Source organism: Vanessa atalanta, chromosome 6, assembly GCF_905147765.1.
Source record: "Vanessa atalanta chromosome 6, ilVanAtal1.2, whole genome shotgun sequence".
Lineage (NCBI taxonomy): Eukaryota > Metazoa > Arthropoda > Insecta > Lepidoptera > Nymphalidae > Vanessa > Vanessa atalanta.
In genome coordinates, this window is record NC_061876.1 from 12,557,720 (window position 1) to 12,574,189 (window position 16,470).

At 33.1% G+C, this 16,470-nt stretch overlaps 3 protein-coding genes across 3 annotated transcripts; all 3 read left to right on the top strand.

The window, feature by feature from the left end:
- Window positions 1–283: 283 nt before the first annotated feature.
- On the top strand, window positions 284–8,234 carry LOC125064806 (dnaJ homolog subfamily C member 16). The gene is made up of 14 exons (XM_047672040.1): window positions 284–665; window positions 1,029–1,205; window positions 1,454–1,540; window positions 2,036–2,316; window positions 2,671–2,851; window positions 3,021–3,222; window positions 3,306–3,510; window positions 3,871–4,130; window positions 4,530–4,702; window positions 5,098–5,235; window positions 5,657–5,758; window positions 6,064–6,265; window positions 6,812–6,941; window positions 7,117–8,234. Exons 1-14 carry the CDS (start codon window positions 490–492, stop codon window positions 7,215–7,217), a joined length of 2,415 nt encoding a protein of 804 aa, XP_047527996.1. The 5' UTR covers window positions 284–489; the 3' UTR covers window positions 7,218–8,234.
- A 4,706-nt stretch (window positions 8,235–12,940) lies between these two features.
- LOC125064647 (COA8 family protein CG14806, mitochondrial) lies at window positions 12,941–14,230 on the top strand. Its single transcript, XM_047671807.1, has 2 exons — window positions 12,941–13,466; window positions 13,810–14,230. Exons 1-2 carry the CDS (start codon window positions 13,185–13,187, stop codon window positions 14,020–14,022), a joined length of 495 nt encoding a protein of 164 aa, XP_047527763.1. The 5' UTR covers window positions 12,941–13,184; the 3' UTR covers window positions 14,023–14,230.
- A 1,070-nt stretch (window positions 14,231–15,300) lies between these two features.
- On the top strand, window positions 15,301–16,387 carry LOC125064702. Its single transcript, XM_047671884.1, has 2 exons — window positions 15,301–16,130; window positions 16,211–16,387. Exons 1-2 carry the CDS (start codon window positions 15,301–15,303, stop codon window positions 16,380–16,382), a joined length of 1,002 nt encoding a protein of 333 aa, XP_047527840.1. The 3' UTR covers window positions 16,383–16,387.
- The last annotated feature ends 83 nt before the right edge of the window (window positions 16,388–16,470 follow it).

A 16,470-nucleotide genomic window follows, 5' to 3' on the forward strand; every position in this document is an offset into this window, starting at 1 on the left:
TGATGCCTCCTAATAATGAATTTACTTTAGCGATAAGCGATTAAATCAAACTGGGAGCATTTGTTAGACTAACTTTATCAGTTTTCAACTTGTATCGATGTACACGAATTCACGTCGCATTGTTAAGATGCGACTTTAACTTACATCTATGCGCACTTAAAAGTGGGTAGAAATATAAATATATCGCAATAGCAATGTCAATAATAATCTGTGATAAAAATGACAGTTGGTACTATCATCATTCTATCATTATTGTTTTATCAATCTGTGGTTGTCACTTTAAAGAGTCTTCAGTTTTCCCAAGATTTTCACGAATTTTCAACCATCTCGTTCTATTTTAGGACGTATGAGTGATAAGAGATTTCCAATTATCCGTTAATTCTCATTAGTAATGAGTTTTGTCATAGAATAAATCATGTTAGTGTGAAGATAGTTCTATGAATAGTGCGGAGGTTCGAGTACGGGGCTTTGTCGCTAGCGCTCAATAATATGCTATGGGAATGCAAGAGTTGGAAGGGACGATGGCTGTGTGTGCTGCTGATGGTGATAGTGCTACCGATACTGGCTGCACAAAAGATCGGTGACCCTTATAAAATTCTCGGCATCCATCGAAGGGCAAGTCTACCTGAAATACGCAAAGCGTACAGGCAATTAGCTAAAGAATGGTACATATTGCTTTTATTCACATTTTTTTAAATATTGGCATCAATTCCTCTCGATAATTTATAGTAATAATCATTAAGATACTGATTACTTTTTTTATGAATTATTTATGCCTTTCAAACTTCTTTAAAATAATTGTACTTTCTACAATTTATGAAATAAAATAAATTTATAAAATAACTCTATACTATAAAACATTGTCTTTATTTGTTAATCTTTGGATGTGCATGTGAAATTTTAATACTGTCATTATATATTTAGATTAATTTTATAAATTTTTTTTCAACATGTTATTAATTCACTAAAGCAAAAACAATAAACTAATAAAGTTTTCTTCTTATAGTTATGTTTACAATATTTTATAGGCATCCTGATAAAAATGAAGATCCAAATGCTGAGTCTCGATTCGTTGAGATAAAGCAAGCATATGAGTTGCTTTCGGACACAGAGAGACGGCAGGCTTATGACTTGTATGGCATAACAAATGAAGACGATCACATGTACAAACAAAGGCATGATTATAGCCAATATGCTAGATTCAGGTAAATTTTTAATACTACCCACAAATTAAAAATTTAAAAAGGTCTTGCGCTACATGACCGTTCTTCTACTAAAATGAGCTTCATTCCTGTACCCATCATTTTGGGAGTTTATTTTGCTCCTTACTGAAATATTTATTATCACTGGTTCTAACAAACAATCAAATCTTTGTGATTGAATGCCTAGATTATCAGAATCCTCAGAATCCCATTTTTAAAGTTTCCTAGCTACATATAATGTTTTGTTTCAGCAACGACCCATTTGACTACTTTGGTACACACTTCAGAACCCAAGACCAAGACATTACTTTGTTCCACAAGTTGTCTATTACAGCGAGGTATTTTATTTATTTGTTATCTGAGAAATGCATAAAAAATTGTTAGGATATTTATTATTTACAATTATATCTTAGTTTTGTTGTGTAAAGTTATTTAAACATTGTATGGTACTTAAATAACCTATATAGCCTCTAGTATGTATTTGACAATGTTTAATAGTAGGTCATTTGGTTATGTATTTATTGGTTTATTATTAATAATATTAAAACAATCACTGCAACAAAAATCACACATTTTTTAAATGTCAACTGTGAAATTATTAATATAAAAATTAGAAAAAAAAAACTAAAATAAAAGCAAGGTTACAACTACAATAACATACACTGTAAAGAAGGTATTAAAGACAATGAGATTAAAACTTGTTTATCTAATACCTTTGCATGAGTCTAAAATTATTTGTATGGGTTTTTCTACAAAATAACATTCATTGTAATAAATAAGTTGATGTTTATGGTGGTCTTTTGAAGTGACAATAATGATTCTTTTTTTTGCAGACATTTCGAAAACAATATCTTAGAGAAGAGTGTTCACACACCTGCACTAGTTTTATTCTATACTGACTGGTGCTTCGACTGTGTTCGATCAGCTACTGCTTGGAGACGGCTTGTTGAAGCACTACAACCATTAGGGGTGACGCTCGCAACTGTCCATGCAGGACATGAAGCTAACTTGGCAAGGCGGATAGGTGTCCATGGAGTTCCATGTCTCACTTTGATACTTGATAAACAAGTGTACATATATAAGGAAAGCTTGTCATCTTTGCCTAAGATATTGGGTGAGTATAGGATTGATAACTTTGACAAAGGTTTAAAATTAAATGAATTATGTTATTTATGTATCAAGTGTCTGCTTTGTATTAAATAAAGAAGAGTAGCTACTATTTTGTAAATGTTTATATTGAATACATTGTATATACAATAAGACCATTCTTGGTTTCTTTCATTTGGACCATTCATTGGAAAATTAATTGTTTTTTTTTTAAATATATATTTCATATTATTATTTGATTAAAGTACGACGTTAAACAGCATGAGGATTTCTAACTGTGAACTTTGTCCTAGACAAAAAAGTTTCTATTTAATTAAGGAATAAAATTAACAGTGTTTAATAAAGATTAATGTTGTTTTAGATTTCATTCGTTGGAAATTCCCATACAAACAAATCAGTCACCTGACCGATCGTAACGTGGATGTGTTTGTGAGCGACTTCGAAGACAACAAGGTGAAGGCTCTGATATTCGAGGAGCGGCAAGTCATTCGCCTTCGATACTTGATCACCGCTTTTCATTACCGAGATCGGGTTTCGTTCGCGTGAGTTACTACTTCGAATTTAATCCATGGTCTCATAATCTGGGCTGTTCATATTAGTTCCTATTATAATAAAGTAAATGGAAACTTAATTGATACATTTTGGTCAAAAATAATATATATATACGTCGACGGCTCAGGTAAAATTTCACGCATCTTTCAAATATTTTAGTTTCGTGGATATATCAGCCCAGAACACCCAAAAAGTGACAGCCCGGTACAAGATCCAGCGCAGCATGGACACCATGGTGCTGCTCAAGGAGGACAGCGTGGAGCCCGCCGCCACCGTCAGCACCACGGAGATACCGTCGCAGACGCTGCGCCAGTTGATAGAGGCCAACCAGATGCTCACGCTGCCGAGGCTGTCGTCGCAGGTGAGTCGCGCGCGACCGCTACGCCATCGGAGCGACCGGCGTGCACGGGAGCTAAAGTAACGTAACGTGCGGGCGTGGCGCAGAGCGTGCTGGACAGCGTGTGCCCGGTGGAGTGGCGCGCGGCGCGGCGGCGGCTGTGCTGCGTGCTGGTGGCGCGCGAGCGCGCGCACGCGCAGTCGCTGGCGCAGCTGCGCGCGCTGGCCCGCCGCGCGCCCGAGCGCCTCAAGTACGCCTACGTGTACGCGCACGCGCAGCCCGACTTCGTCGACGCGCTCGCCAACGGCTCCGGTGAGCCTCCTAGCTCGACTCGAGTTGTGTATACCAATTGCTATCTCCGTCAATCTGAATGCTGCTGGGTAGATGATAGTTTGTTTGCATGCATGCATGATTTGAAATTTTAAATGAACATGGCTAAATAGAATTTCATTGCTTTAGTAAAATGCTTTACTGTCGCATCAGAGGAGTCTTTGATGTCGGAGCATATTTTCTTAAGCTGAAGCGCTCGAATAGCTCCTCTTCTGCCTTTGCTCTTAAATCTGCCGCAACCTGACCGAACCCCCTGTCTTGCCCTTTCAACTGGTATTCCGCTTCTGCGTCTTCGGATCGGAGCCATAAATAAATCGTTAGTGACATCCATATTTAATTCAGGTATCGACATATCAACGCTCGAACATCGTATCGTGGTGATCTGGCGTCGCGAGGCGACTCGCATCCAGTACGAGTGGCTCAACGAGACTTGGCCCACGTGCAGCCAGTGCCGACCCGACGAGCTGGAGGAGGGAGCCGCCCGGGGGGAGGAGGCCGTGAGATACCACGAGAGGTTGAACGAGACGAAGAGGGCACTGGAGCAGCTCGTGAAGAGATTGCTCAAGCCCAACGAGGTAGTGGCTTATGAAACTCGCGTTAAGGTAAGTCCACTCAATCTAGGCTCAGAATATATTTTATATTTACTAGTCAAAAGAATCGATATTATAATTTACGGCCGAAATGTGCAGTAAATGATACAGTTAAAATAAAACTCATTTACAACATTTCCTTAATAACACGCTTTAATTTTTCCAGTATATTATATTTTTTGTAATGTATGTACGTATTATTTTTTATCTAAACATCTATTTATCTCGTAAATACCATCGGTAGATCCACAATCCCCACTCCGAGGTCACCTGGTAGTTATTTTATCGAGTTTGTGGGCATTCAAATATGTGTGCGTGCACTCGACTTCTACTAATTTTCAAACGAAAGTAACAAAGAAAATCCAGTAAATACGATGGCGGTGAGACACGATGGAACAAAACTGTCCGCAGGAACTGGTGGACGAGGCGGTGAAGGGCCCGCTGTGGCGCGCCGTGTGGCGGCTGTGCGAGTGGGCCGAGCGCGCGCTGTCGGCGCTGCGCACGCAGCACGCGCTGTCCGCGCTGTCCGTGCTGGCCACCGTGGCGCTCGTGCTGGCCGCCGGCTACTTCATGGCCTACCTCATGTGAGTGCGCCCCGCCGGCTGACCTGACTCCACCGCCTGTTGTAGAGAATTCTTGCTCGAGCTAATTATTTAATCATATTGATTTATTAATTAAAGAAATGCTGTTCTAAGTTCTCGTTTGGAGTTGTTACTTTCATAATTATTGGGGCTTGGAATCTAAAAGCATGGAACCGGGAAGGTCATTTATCTATTATTAAAGCTCATTTAATACAGAAATCCACCCAGAGTATAACATATTAAATTCCTTAAGTCCTTAATTACACTAGCTCTCTCGCCCTAGAACACACCAGAACAGAGTATTTTTAATGACAGCTATACTCATCCAAGCCGAGGTTGACACAAATTCCTCCAATAATATAGTAATTTTAATAATATTTACTTTGTAATTATAATAGACGAGTAGAAGAGGAATCGGTCCAACGCCAGAAGGAGGAAAGACGTCGACAGAACGGCACGAAGCGAAACAACAATGAGCAACAGGCGGAGATGCGACTGCACGAGCTACGGGCTGAGAAGTATAATGGTCTCGTCAGGTCGGTTGAAGTAGGGAGTATCCTTGAACGTACTTGGATCCTGATCATGGTAAAAAGCAATAGCAGAACTTCACCATGCTGACCATAGGTTCTCGGAAAATTTAATGATAGAAATAAAAACATAAAACAGCACAACCACTGTGGTCACGGATTTGATAGGGACTTAAACGATTCATAAGGAACGATGCACTTCAAAAATGTTGTCAAGCCGAATACAGTGGTTTTTGTCTTATGATAATTCTTCTTGTATTGCGTATGTTGGATAAAATCTATCGCATTGGAGCTATGTGGTGAAAAAAACGAGAGTAGGCCTTAGCCCTGCTCTGGGCAAATTTGTCCAAGAATTATGTCGTGTTAATTTTTATAAATTACAAGATGCGAGATTTTAATAATTTAAATTTAATAAACATGTCATTCGCAGGTTGCTTAAACCAGGTTGTCGAACTATCGTCGTATTGGTCGATGGGCAGAGTCGAGTGCAGTTGTTGTCGAAATTCCACAAGATTGTATGGCCCTATCGAAAGTAAGTACAATTTGTTAAAGATAATAACGCATTGTTTATAAAGACAGCTTATCATCTTGTAGCCTTATTACGATGTTAATACGCATATGTGGATAATGCTGAATTGTAATCAAAAAGTAAAATTATTGATTGTAAAGAAAAGTCTACTATCGATTCGGCCACAGATGAATCGGGGAAAGAAACTCAGTTGGATCTTTTTGCAGTGAGCAAAAATTGTCAGTTTGTGCAGTGGTAGGCATACAGGCAGACAGGTAGCCCATTTGCCGACCTGTCTACCGTGGTTGTAAAGAGGAATGCTGCCGCAGGAACAAGACGCTGCTGTTCGCGTACCTGTGCGTGGACCGGCACGTGGAGTGGTTCCGGCGCGTGCTGCAGCTGTCGCTGGGCGGCGGCGAGCTGCGCGTCAACGCGCGCAACTGCGTGGGCACCGTGCTGGCGCTCAACCCGCACCGGAAGTACTTCTGCATCTACCACGCCAAGCACCCCGAGTGCGCCAAGCCGCACAAGGTGAGCACGCGGACCGGTCAAATGGTACTATTACAGCGAACGGAAAAAATGGTCACGTTCAGAGATTGGGTAATCCGTTTACAGATTCTCATTGTCATTAAAAAAATATATATATATTATAATCTACCGTTCACTAAAATGTTTAAAATAAATATCGAAAAACATTGATTAACTAAGTTTCAGCTATATATCAACGAAATATTATGAAATTCATCAAGAGTGCCACGGACAGTTACAAACTTGTTACCACCATGACAACCCGAGATGGATGTCCCTTTCATTTAGTACGTCTCAAAGGTCACTTCCTCGACCACGTCATCTAGTTTTCGTTCTACAATAATATAATAATAATTTTTATTCGAGACCTAAAGAGAAAAGTGATATGCACTTTTGCCCAGCAGCTTGTGTATAACGTAATCGACGAAAAAAAGAAGCTACTTAGCTTCTGACATTTTTTTTTAGTAGAATCGATTTACGTTAAATTAAATCTTGTAATATGACGGTTGAAAAGTGCCCATACGCTAACCGAAGAAACTACTTTGCCAGCGCATGAGCCGCATGACGGTGTCGCTGGGCGGGCGCGCCGCGGACCCGGAGGCGGGCGCCTTCATCGGCTTCACGACCGACCCGGACTCCTCCGACGACGACCGCTACGACCCGCCGCTGCTGCTGCAGGGTACCCATTTCAAGTTCTATCTAACGCACTTTAACGCACAGCGACTTTCCCGATTGGCAGTTTGAAGATTAGGCTGTTTAGTGATACTCAGTACTTATAGTATTCGTACACCTAGATGAGTGAACGGATTGATTATAGTTTGGAACGAATATGTATATATTTATTTTAATTTTAGAGAACCTTTTGGATGGACTCGGAAATTGGCTGGATCGACTGTTCGAAGGGAGCACCCACCGATACTACGTCAACTACTGGCCGGATATGACGACCAAGTGAATTTATACATAAAAACTCCTTGGTTATCCCGAAGCCTTCTTATGGGCTATTTTTTTTTTTGTTTAAATGATGAGTTGGCTGTTTATGTTTAAAGGAAACGGAGGTACCTTTTCAGCCTTTTTTTATCTGTAAGCGAAATATACTGCCCAGGTATAATAAGATTTTTTGGACCACTTAAGTGGTAGGTTGGTGTTTTGGCGTTCATGGTATATTGATGTTAATATTCTCGATGATGTAATATAAAGCTAATCTTTTTGAGTGAACCAGCAAAAATCGATACTCTATCCTATTGAAACAGGAGTAAAGATAAACAATAATTCATAGACCATAAACTCACATTATAGAATATTCAAGATCACAAGTCTGTCTTGTTTATTTGTCTTTATTCCTATTATTGCAACATTTTTTATTGATCCTGCATGAAGATCAATGAATACTAACTCCACTATATTTTTTATTATCTATGTCTGTTACTGAATAATAAGCCTTATTTATTGTTTTTTTTTTTTTCGGTATAATCAAATGTATCTGTAGAATTTGACTATAGAAATGTTGCCCGAGGATTTTCTTTGTTGAAAGGACATACAATCTCAAATGCTGGCAACATTCTGTGGACTAAACTAATTTGGTCAGTAGACTATCTCTTTCTCATGTAGGTATCCCCTAAAAGCAAGTGAATCTCGAATTAATTTGTTTTTAATCACTACTTATATATATTTAACATGAATATACAGTGAATGTTTATAGGATAGGTTACGGTGCCTGTCTATTTGATAGTTATTGATAGTATCACGTTAGAGGCACAGTCTGATAGAGATATATTAAAGTAATATTATCACTGGATCTGCGGTACAAACTGTTTATGATTTATTTTACTTGTCTAATATGATTCTTTATTTTTTTATTATATTTTCTCCGGTTTTTGCGATGTTAATATATTAAATAAAATTATTGTAACTAAACTTAAATTGCATGTGAAGATTTATTGAAAATAATTTTAAATGTCTAAATAATTGATGTGTGTGTAATTTGGATTTGTTTTAAATAATTTTATTTAATATTTGTAACATGTGTATATTTAATTTGTTATGATATTTTCATTAACGAATTGAATACAATTATTACAATTTTTTATGATGTCAATAATGGCGTTTATGAATTTTATTTTTGTAATGTAGCAAAGAATGTTGTGTTGAATTCAACTGCTATCCACGTTTGATAAGTATTCACACTTTTATAAGAAGTAGAAATTAGGCGTTCGTCACCATGAACACGGCTAGTCTTGCTAACGACAGTATTAAACGCACTATAGTCGTTTTTGACAATAATAAGTTATGTTGCCATAGACATTATTTTACATTTGAATATTAAAACTCAAACTATTTTTTTTAGAATATGCAATATAAAGCTAAGCATACTTTTCTTGAGAATAGAATTTAAATGTGGAAATATTCTTTCTTCTAATTGTTATGAAAATGAATATCAATATGAATCGCAATATAAGAAATTTAAGTCTCAAGATTTTTGTAGTAAATTTCTTTACGTGTACATTTTCAAGGTCAAATGTAAATCGACGTTTTTATACGTATGGCCCGACTACCTATTGCATTTTTCTCGTGGGATGTAACACAAGAAGGATGTCACTCTTTATTTTATTATAATGTCTATGGCGATATAAAGTTTTACAATTACGGATTTAAATATCTTATCCATAGATAGTATAATTCTAGCTTCATACATTTCTCTCTATATGCTGAAATTGCAATTTTTATTATAATATTAAATCTGTATCAGTGCCTAAGGACGGTCTCTGAGTTACGTTCTTAAAAATACCTTAATATTTAATAATTATAGAAGTTATCTTTGTAGACAACAAAATGGAGGAGTTAATTGTTAGTTACTTCTATAATCTGTATCTTTAATTGTTGATAAGGTGTATTTAAGTAATCTAGGCCAGCCCCAATGTTATTCAATCTTTTAAAATTTTACCTATATACAGATTATCAAATCGGGATCATATTTTTTTTTATTACATTGTCTATAAAAATAGCCTCTCTAAAGTGCGCGTTTGAAAATTGCCACTGTATACTAATTCTATATCTATGGTACCATATACACAATGAGGCTATCGAATTGCGATTTTTCTGAATTTATAATGTAGATATATGTTAGTCCTACGTCACTATTTTCGTTTACTTTTGATAGTCGGTTTTTGAACACATAGTCTCCTTTGTGTTGTCATACAAATTCTTTCTATTTAACTTTAGCGGTCTCAATCTTTATGTAACGGTTCGTAGCTTCATGTTATGGGAAATTAAATATCTATTAATAGTATTTAAAATTATTAATATTCTGTTTTTAAACGAAGTTTTTTGTCGTTTAAGGACTATTGCTACTAGTCAATATGTTACCAAATATTAGTTAAATGTTATATTAAATAGCATAGATTGCAAAGTCATAGACACGTTATCCTTAAAAAAATATCGATTCGTTTCCTCATCAATATCAATATTATTAATGAAATAATCGATTTTTTTTTAATGATCAAGGTCACGACACTGCGTCGGGATAATTCAATATTTATCTTAGAAGTTATGACTAATGCACACAGAATAATTAACTTTTTTTTTTTTAAATAATTGCCCACTTGTATTATTTCGTATTTTCACTAAAATAAATTGTTCCATTTTTAATTAACTGGCTTAATATTGTATGTCGAAGATAGTATTGCAATCTATGTCTATGGTTAAATAGTTATTAAGTAGTTACAATTTTAATGTTGCCTATACTTTGCCATTTCAGAAGCAGCTGTATGCTTGTATATTTATACATAATTGTTACAATTTGTATGTGTGAGTGTCATTAGGATTATTTTAAACGTTCGATTAATCATATACAGTTTATTATAAAGCCCTCAATGACTCACAGACCACACTTTTACTAGTAGTAAATTGTCATTTTCCCTAATTGGACGCTTTGGTATGGCTTTCAATTATCTTTAAGGCATACGAAACAATTGCATACCAAACAGCTTGTCAGTCCTGTTTTTTTTTTTGTTTGAGATGTTATTTGTAGGAACACATTTCAGTTCTACTATGCTGCACATTTTTTAATAGAAATATTATTTGGATTGGTTACAAGTTGATATCTTTAAAAATAATATATTCATCTTATTAAAAAACCAATACATAAAAACTTTTCTCTGTTAGCCTCTGAACATATTGAAGAATTTATTCTCTGTTAGGAATACAACATAACAATATTTTGGGCTCAATATTCTTTGTATCCTGTATGATTACTTACATTTATAAAAATATATAGAATTGTATAAGTCTACCATAGAGGCTTTATTCCTAAAATATTACAAGATAAATAAAATATTTGATTTTAAATGTTAAAACATTAATCTATAGTCTGTAGTATTAACTGATGCTGTCGTACACAATCTCATAACTTATTTAACAATTCAAAAATATTTCTAACATTTTCAATACATTAGTGAATATTTATGTAGATTCTCTTATGACTTGTTGTTTTTGAACAAATTTTGATACTTATACTTTTTGTGGAGTTCAGTTTCATTTAAATTTAATTGGTATTAGAAATTGTTAATCATTTTCATCAAACACAATTTTTATTAAATGGGCTTTTCTAATTTATTTTAAAATAAAATTGTATTGTATATCTCTTTAATCCTCTCAGAGAGAGATATGAAGTATGTCAAATTACTTTAGAAAGGAGATTGTGTAAAACAGAACTGAAACCGTAAAGAGCTCATGTGCCATTCTTAACCATTATTATTAGTTATGATTAATATAGGACCACACTAAAAACTTTTTGTGAAGTTTTTGAATGTTTTGTGTGAATCGATGCCTGATCAAATTCTAAAGGTGAGTTTTCCCATTTCTCATTTCTATAATTTGCATTTCGAATATATTATTTTTATTTGTTTCTATTCAATATATTATATATGATGTTTAGTGATGTTGACGATAAAGACAAGCTTGTATAATAAATATGTATCTAATATCTTCAAACCAATTATAATTATTTACATTTGATTATATTGTTATAAAATTGTAACTATCTTTTCTAGCCAATGTCGTATATATCGAATTGTGGATGTGGATCATTCTAATTACATTGGGATTTTTTCATTGTAATCATGGATTTTATACCCAACTCCAGATGTGTGTGTTATTGTGTATTTTATCTTTAATTTAGGTTAATTATCACCATGTTTGGTGTCTGTATATGGGTTGTTAACTGAGCTTTTTGTCTATTCATATGAAATTATACTGTTATATTATTTTCTACTTTTAAAATACAAAATTCTTGATCTTTATTCCAGTATCCATTTGTACAATAAAATATTAAAATTTGTTCTTGTATTATTGTTTTATTTATGAAATAATAAAGGTATAAATAAAAGTCATTATAATAATTAATAATTATTTGTACATTAAAACAAAATTGAATGCTTTTAAAATAAATTATCTACCGAAGTTGAAATTGCTTACTGGACATGATTTTCATCACTCAAGTCTTCTCAACTAAACTCTTACCTGTGAAAATATATTGAAACATTAGTGAATATTGCAGAAATAACTAGAATTTTAGGATAACAAAAGATTTCTTTGCCTGCTTATAGAGTCTAGACATGGAGGACTCGGCCTCAAGGCCAATAAAAGGTGTTCTATTAATGCAATTAGCTAGCTGAGCTATTCAAGGTTTTTAAGCTATCTTTTTATGTACTAGATTGGTAAATTAATAGATGCAGTACTGAAAAGGGGATAAAAATATGATATATATATATTTTTTTTAATGGTCTATACCAAGATTCTTTTTATCTTACCTGATATTACATTTTAGTCATTATGCAGTATTTTTCTTTTTTGGATTTAACTCATATTCACAGTTAGCATATGCTAGACCTATTCCCATACCCATCCCAGCTATAACTGGCCATCTCCGCCGACCCAAGAATAAAACTGAAGATAGAGCCCCCAACATAACACCACTTCCTGCAAAGTAAATGCATATATATTTTCTAACAGTTTCTTATTAATAACTATATCAAATAAGAATAATAATAGATATCTTACTATTATAGATTTGTATTTTTAAAAAGGATATTGAATAGATGAATGTTTTAATTATTTAACGCTATATCTGTCTTTTGGTATAAGAGTTACATGAATTATATGGCTTCTGTTCCTGATTACTAGACTCATTTTTAACCAAAAAACAAACCTACCAGTTTTAATGATTCCATCAGTTAGACACATGTCTAACTTCGCTGAGTAATCGTCTTCGACATCATTTTTGCCTTTCGTCATTATGGTAGCTTATATTATTAAGTTAGACACAATTTCTCTCCAGTAAAGAATTGTAAATTATTTGCAAAGTATGTAATAGAACTTTTACATAATTCGGCACTGAAAGTGAATTTGACAGATACACATGACATAATATGACTTAACCGAGAGCGAAGGTAAATAGTAATAATCAAATTTTTTATCTCAAAATAATATAAAAAATAATTAAATCATTGATGAATAGGTTAACAATCAAGTTATTAATTATTTATGTACCACATCATGCATGTGTAAGTACTTTTTCGTTAGAAACGTTACAACTTAGAAGTGTAAAAAGAAACGTATTTAAAATACAGCTGAATTTCACATCTATGATTGTCAATTCAAAATCGACGTCTAAATCGAATTTGACATTTTTTTGGTACTCTCATACAAATGTTTGCAATTTTATGTTCATTCGACTTGTAATTTGAATCAAAATCCATTCTAATAAGGCTTAAACTTTTTCTGTTTCTTTAATTGTCTTTGACCTGTCGCGTGTTGTTATTATAAATACTCTCAGACTTAAGATTTTGTCATACTTTGTAACATTCATGTTACGCATTATTTTAAAGGAACAATGTGTTAGTCTGATTATTAAGTGCTAATCATGTTGTCGACTCGTGTAAATAAAGCCTATAGGCTGCAGCTAAAGTCTGTGGTAAGGCAGACAAGCACCACGCCAGATGCGAAATCCATTCAATCGCCGAATCCATCTAAAATTTCTAGTGATATGATAGGTCCACCAGACCCTGTGTCCAATCTTAGAAAAATTATATTCAAGAAACCTGATAATGAGACGTATTTAGAAGAAAGATATCGAAAATTAAGAATGGAAGTGCAGGAATGGAACCACAATTTTTGGGCTCAGCACAATTCTCGGTTTTTCGAGGTAATTTTCGTAATACATTACAATGTATCACATCATAATAAATTTATATGTGACTATTTATATAAACATAAATTCTGTGAAATCTTAATGTAATATATATATATTAGTTGAATAAAAATATCCCTCTTACATCTTTCATGCAGTGCCAAAATTGATAGAAAACCTTAACATAAGTCTCAAAAATGAAATAAAATATGTGACAGTATTAGCAACACATCTAACAATTCTATAATTAAATATGATTGGATTTTATAATTATTACATAATTGCTATTGAAACTAACTATAAAAGTATATTACTAAAATATATATGGCAAAGCTTATAAATTTGGAAATTATTACAGGAACGTGATTTATATTTAAAGAATAACTTGCCTGAAGGAAAGGCAAATCTCACTGCTGATGAGATGAGTGTATTTTACAAAGCTTTTCTTGACAAAAACTGGAAGACGCATCTGACATATAACAAGGAGTGGTATAAAAAGAACTTAACTCTACTAAGTTTAGCTATACAAGTTAGAATTACAAAATTATTTCGAACGAAAGAATCAAAGTAATTCCATATTTTATGTGTAGCAATTTGATAAAAATTAGTCAAAAATTTCATTTGTACAAAATTTTAAATGGTTATTTAGTTATAAGAGTGTAATATATTGTATAGTTAAAAGTCATTACTTTTAAAATAATAAAAAAAAATCCTCAATATTTGTTTTTATATAATTAATCATTTGGATAGGTTATAAGCACACGAGAGTGGAATACAAATTACAAAAAAAATACATCTTATATGAGATTGTAGTTTTGTTACCATTTTATTGTTTAATATAAAAATTTAAAATGCAATGAAGCTATTTTATGATTGAAATCTTGTACAATTCATGATTAAAAGTAAAGCTTGATAATGAAATGTTACAAATAGTAAAATAAAATATTTTGGGAATTACTACTAGTATCAATTCAAACCTATACTCTTTTGATTAGATGAAAAAGTTTAAATAATACAGTAATAGTTGTTTTAATACATTTATTTTGATGTAATGACATTCATTGTCAATTATTTTAAAACTGCTACTAAATGTTTTTAAATTATGTATAAATTGATGGTATATGATTTAAAGCTTTTTAAGTTAGTAAAAAAATGTATATTGCATTCAAATGGCTAATTGGTATGGCTGTGACCATGTGGGTTTCATTATGTTCTCTAGACATATACTGGAAGAAAAGTATGGAAAGACATTTTGGTAAGTGTTCAGGGTGCCAATTTTATGGTACATTCCCAATTCTATTTCAATCCAACTTCTACTATTCTTCACAAAAATAAACCTCAACTTAATCGTTACTGAGGGCGATTTCTACTTCCATTTATATGATACGGGCTATGATACGAGCCCATTTATATTACGATAGAACTTCTACCGAATCACAACTAACTCGTTGTGTTTGGCAACCATTTCGTTTTATTCGATTGCGTTAAAGTGACAATTTGATAGTAGAATTGGCGCTCAGGATCTCCAGACGAACCGGGATATGTAATGTTTCATAAAATTACATACACTATTTATATATCAATTTCAGATAATGACCTTCAAAAGCTTTTGCTACCGTTCTACGAAAATACAAGTATTGTACAAGAAAACTTGTTTGAACCGAATAATGAAATAAATATCTCTATTGATAATTTACATAATAATATTTATCTTCAATTTTTTATCTATTTTGTTGGCGTCTGTATGGTTCTCATTATTAATAGAAAAGATGAAATTATAACCATAACGAAAAGAAAATTTAACTATTTAAATTATGATACATTTAAAGCCTATTTACGGTTTAAATTTATGTGTTTGAAAAAATCCGTCAAAGAAAGTAGGGATACTATAATAATAATTATAAAAAATATATATTCACGGCTTAAAGTGAACAAAGTTCGTGACGTTAATTTTAATTTAATTTTGCTTAATAAATTGAAAGAGTTAAACCAAGAGCACAGAAATTTAAGTGACATTTTAATACCCACAATCCAAGAAAACAAAAATATGAGAATGCTGTTATATTTAAAATCAGTATGTAATAATGAAAACATAGTTTATAATGTATTATCACAAAAAACAATAATGGAGAACCGATCTATAAATGTGGGTTTCCAGAAATTGTATTTAGTGACTTACCGAGAAAATATTTTGTTAAAATCAACACTAAAAAACATAACACAAGAAAAAGAAGATGCTGAAAGAAAACTTATTAAATTAGTAAATCGAGTTTGTCAATCAAAAAATAATGACCTCAAGGCTTATTGCAGTCAATTTATAGTACAAACTAAAAATAATTTACTGAATGGTGACGTAAAAGCTGAAATACAAAAATTTCTCGAAAAATCTTCTGATGATGCTTATCTTCCAGTAAATAGAGTTTCTGATCAAATTAATTCTTTAAAACTAATGGAATTTATTAACAATGAAAATACAATACCTACAAAAGAAAACGCCCCAAAATTAAAAAGTGCTTTCGAAGCACAAGTTCAAAACTATATTTGGACAGTGAAAGATAAAGATGGAATTATTGAAAAACTTTACGAATATGAGAGTGACTTTCACAATAGCACAATGATCAGAAGAATAAGACAATATTCAGTATATTATGACACAGAAAATGTCGTAGACTTGTCTAAGTAAGCTTGAGCTGTTTGTCTGTAAACTACCGTACTACATATTGTATATCTATGTTTTACTACTTTTTTTCTTCTTCCAGTTCTACGACGCTTATTGATAATCAAAAGGCAGATGTATCGAATTTATTTTGTGTCACTAACCAAAGGTTCTTATCAGGTTCGCAAGCATTTAAAAATTTTCTGCAAAATAATAAGAGTATTGTCTTGAAACGATCAAGATCGCCTAATTCTACAATATGTATAGCGACTTAAGTTTGTGTTAATAGTGTCCAATAATAATATATTTGCTATTTTGAAAATAAATAAATAAACATTGTCTCTTAATTATGAAACCTAATAT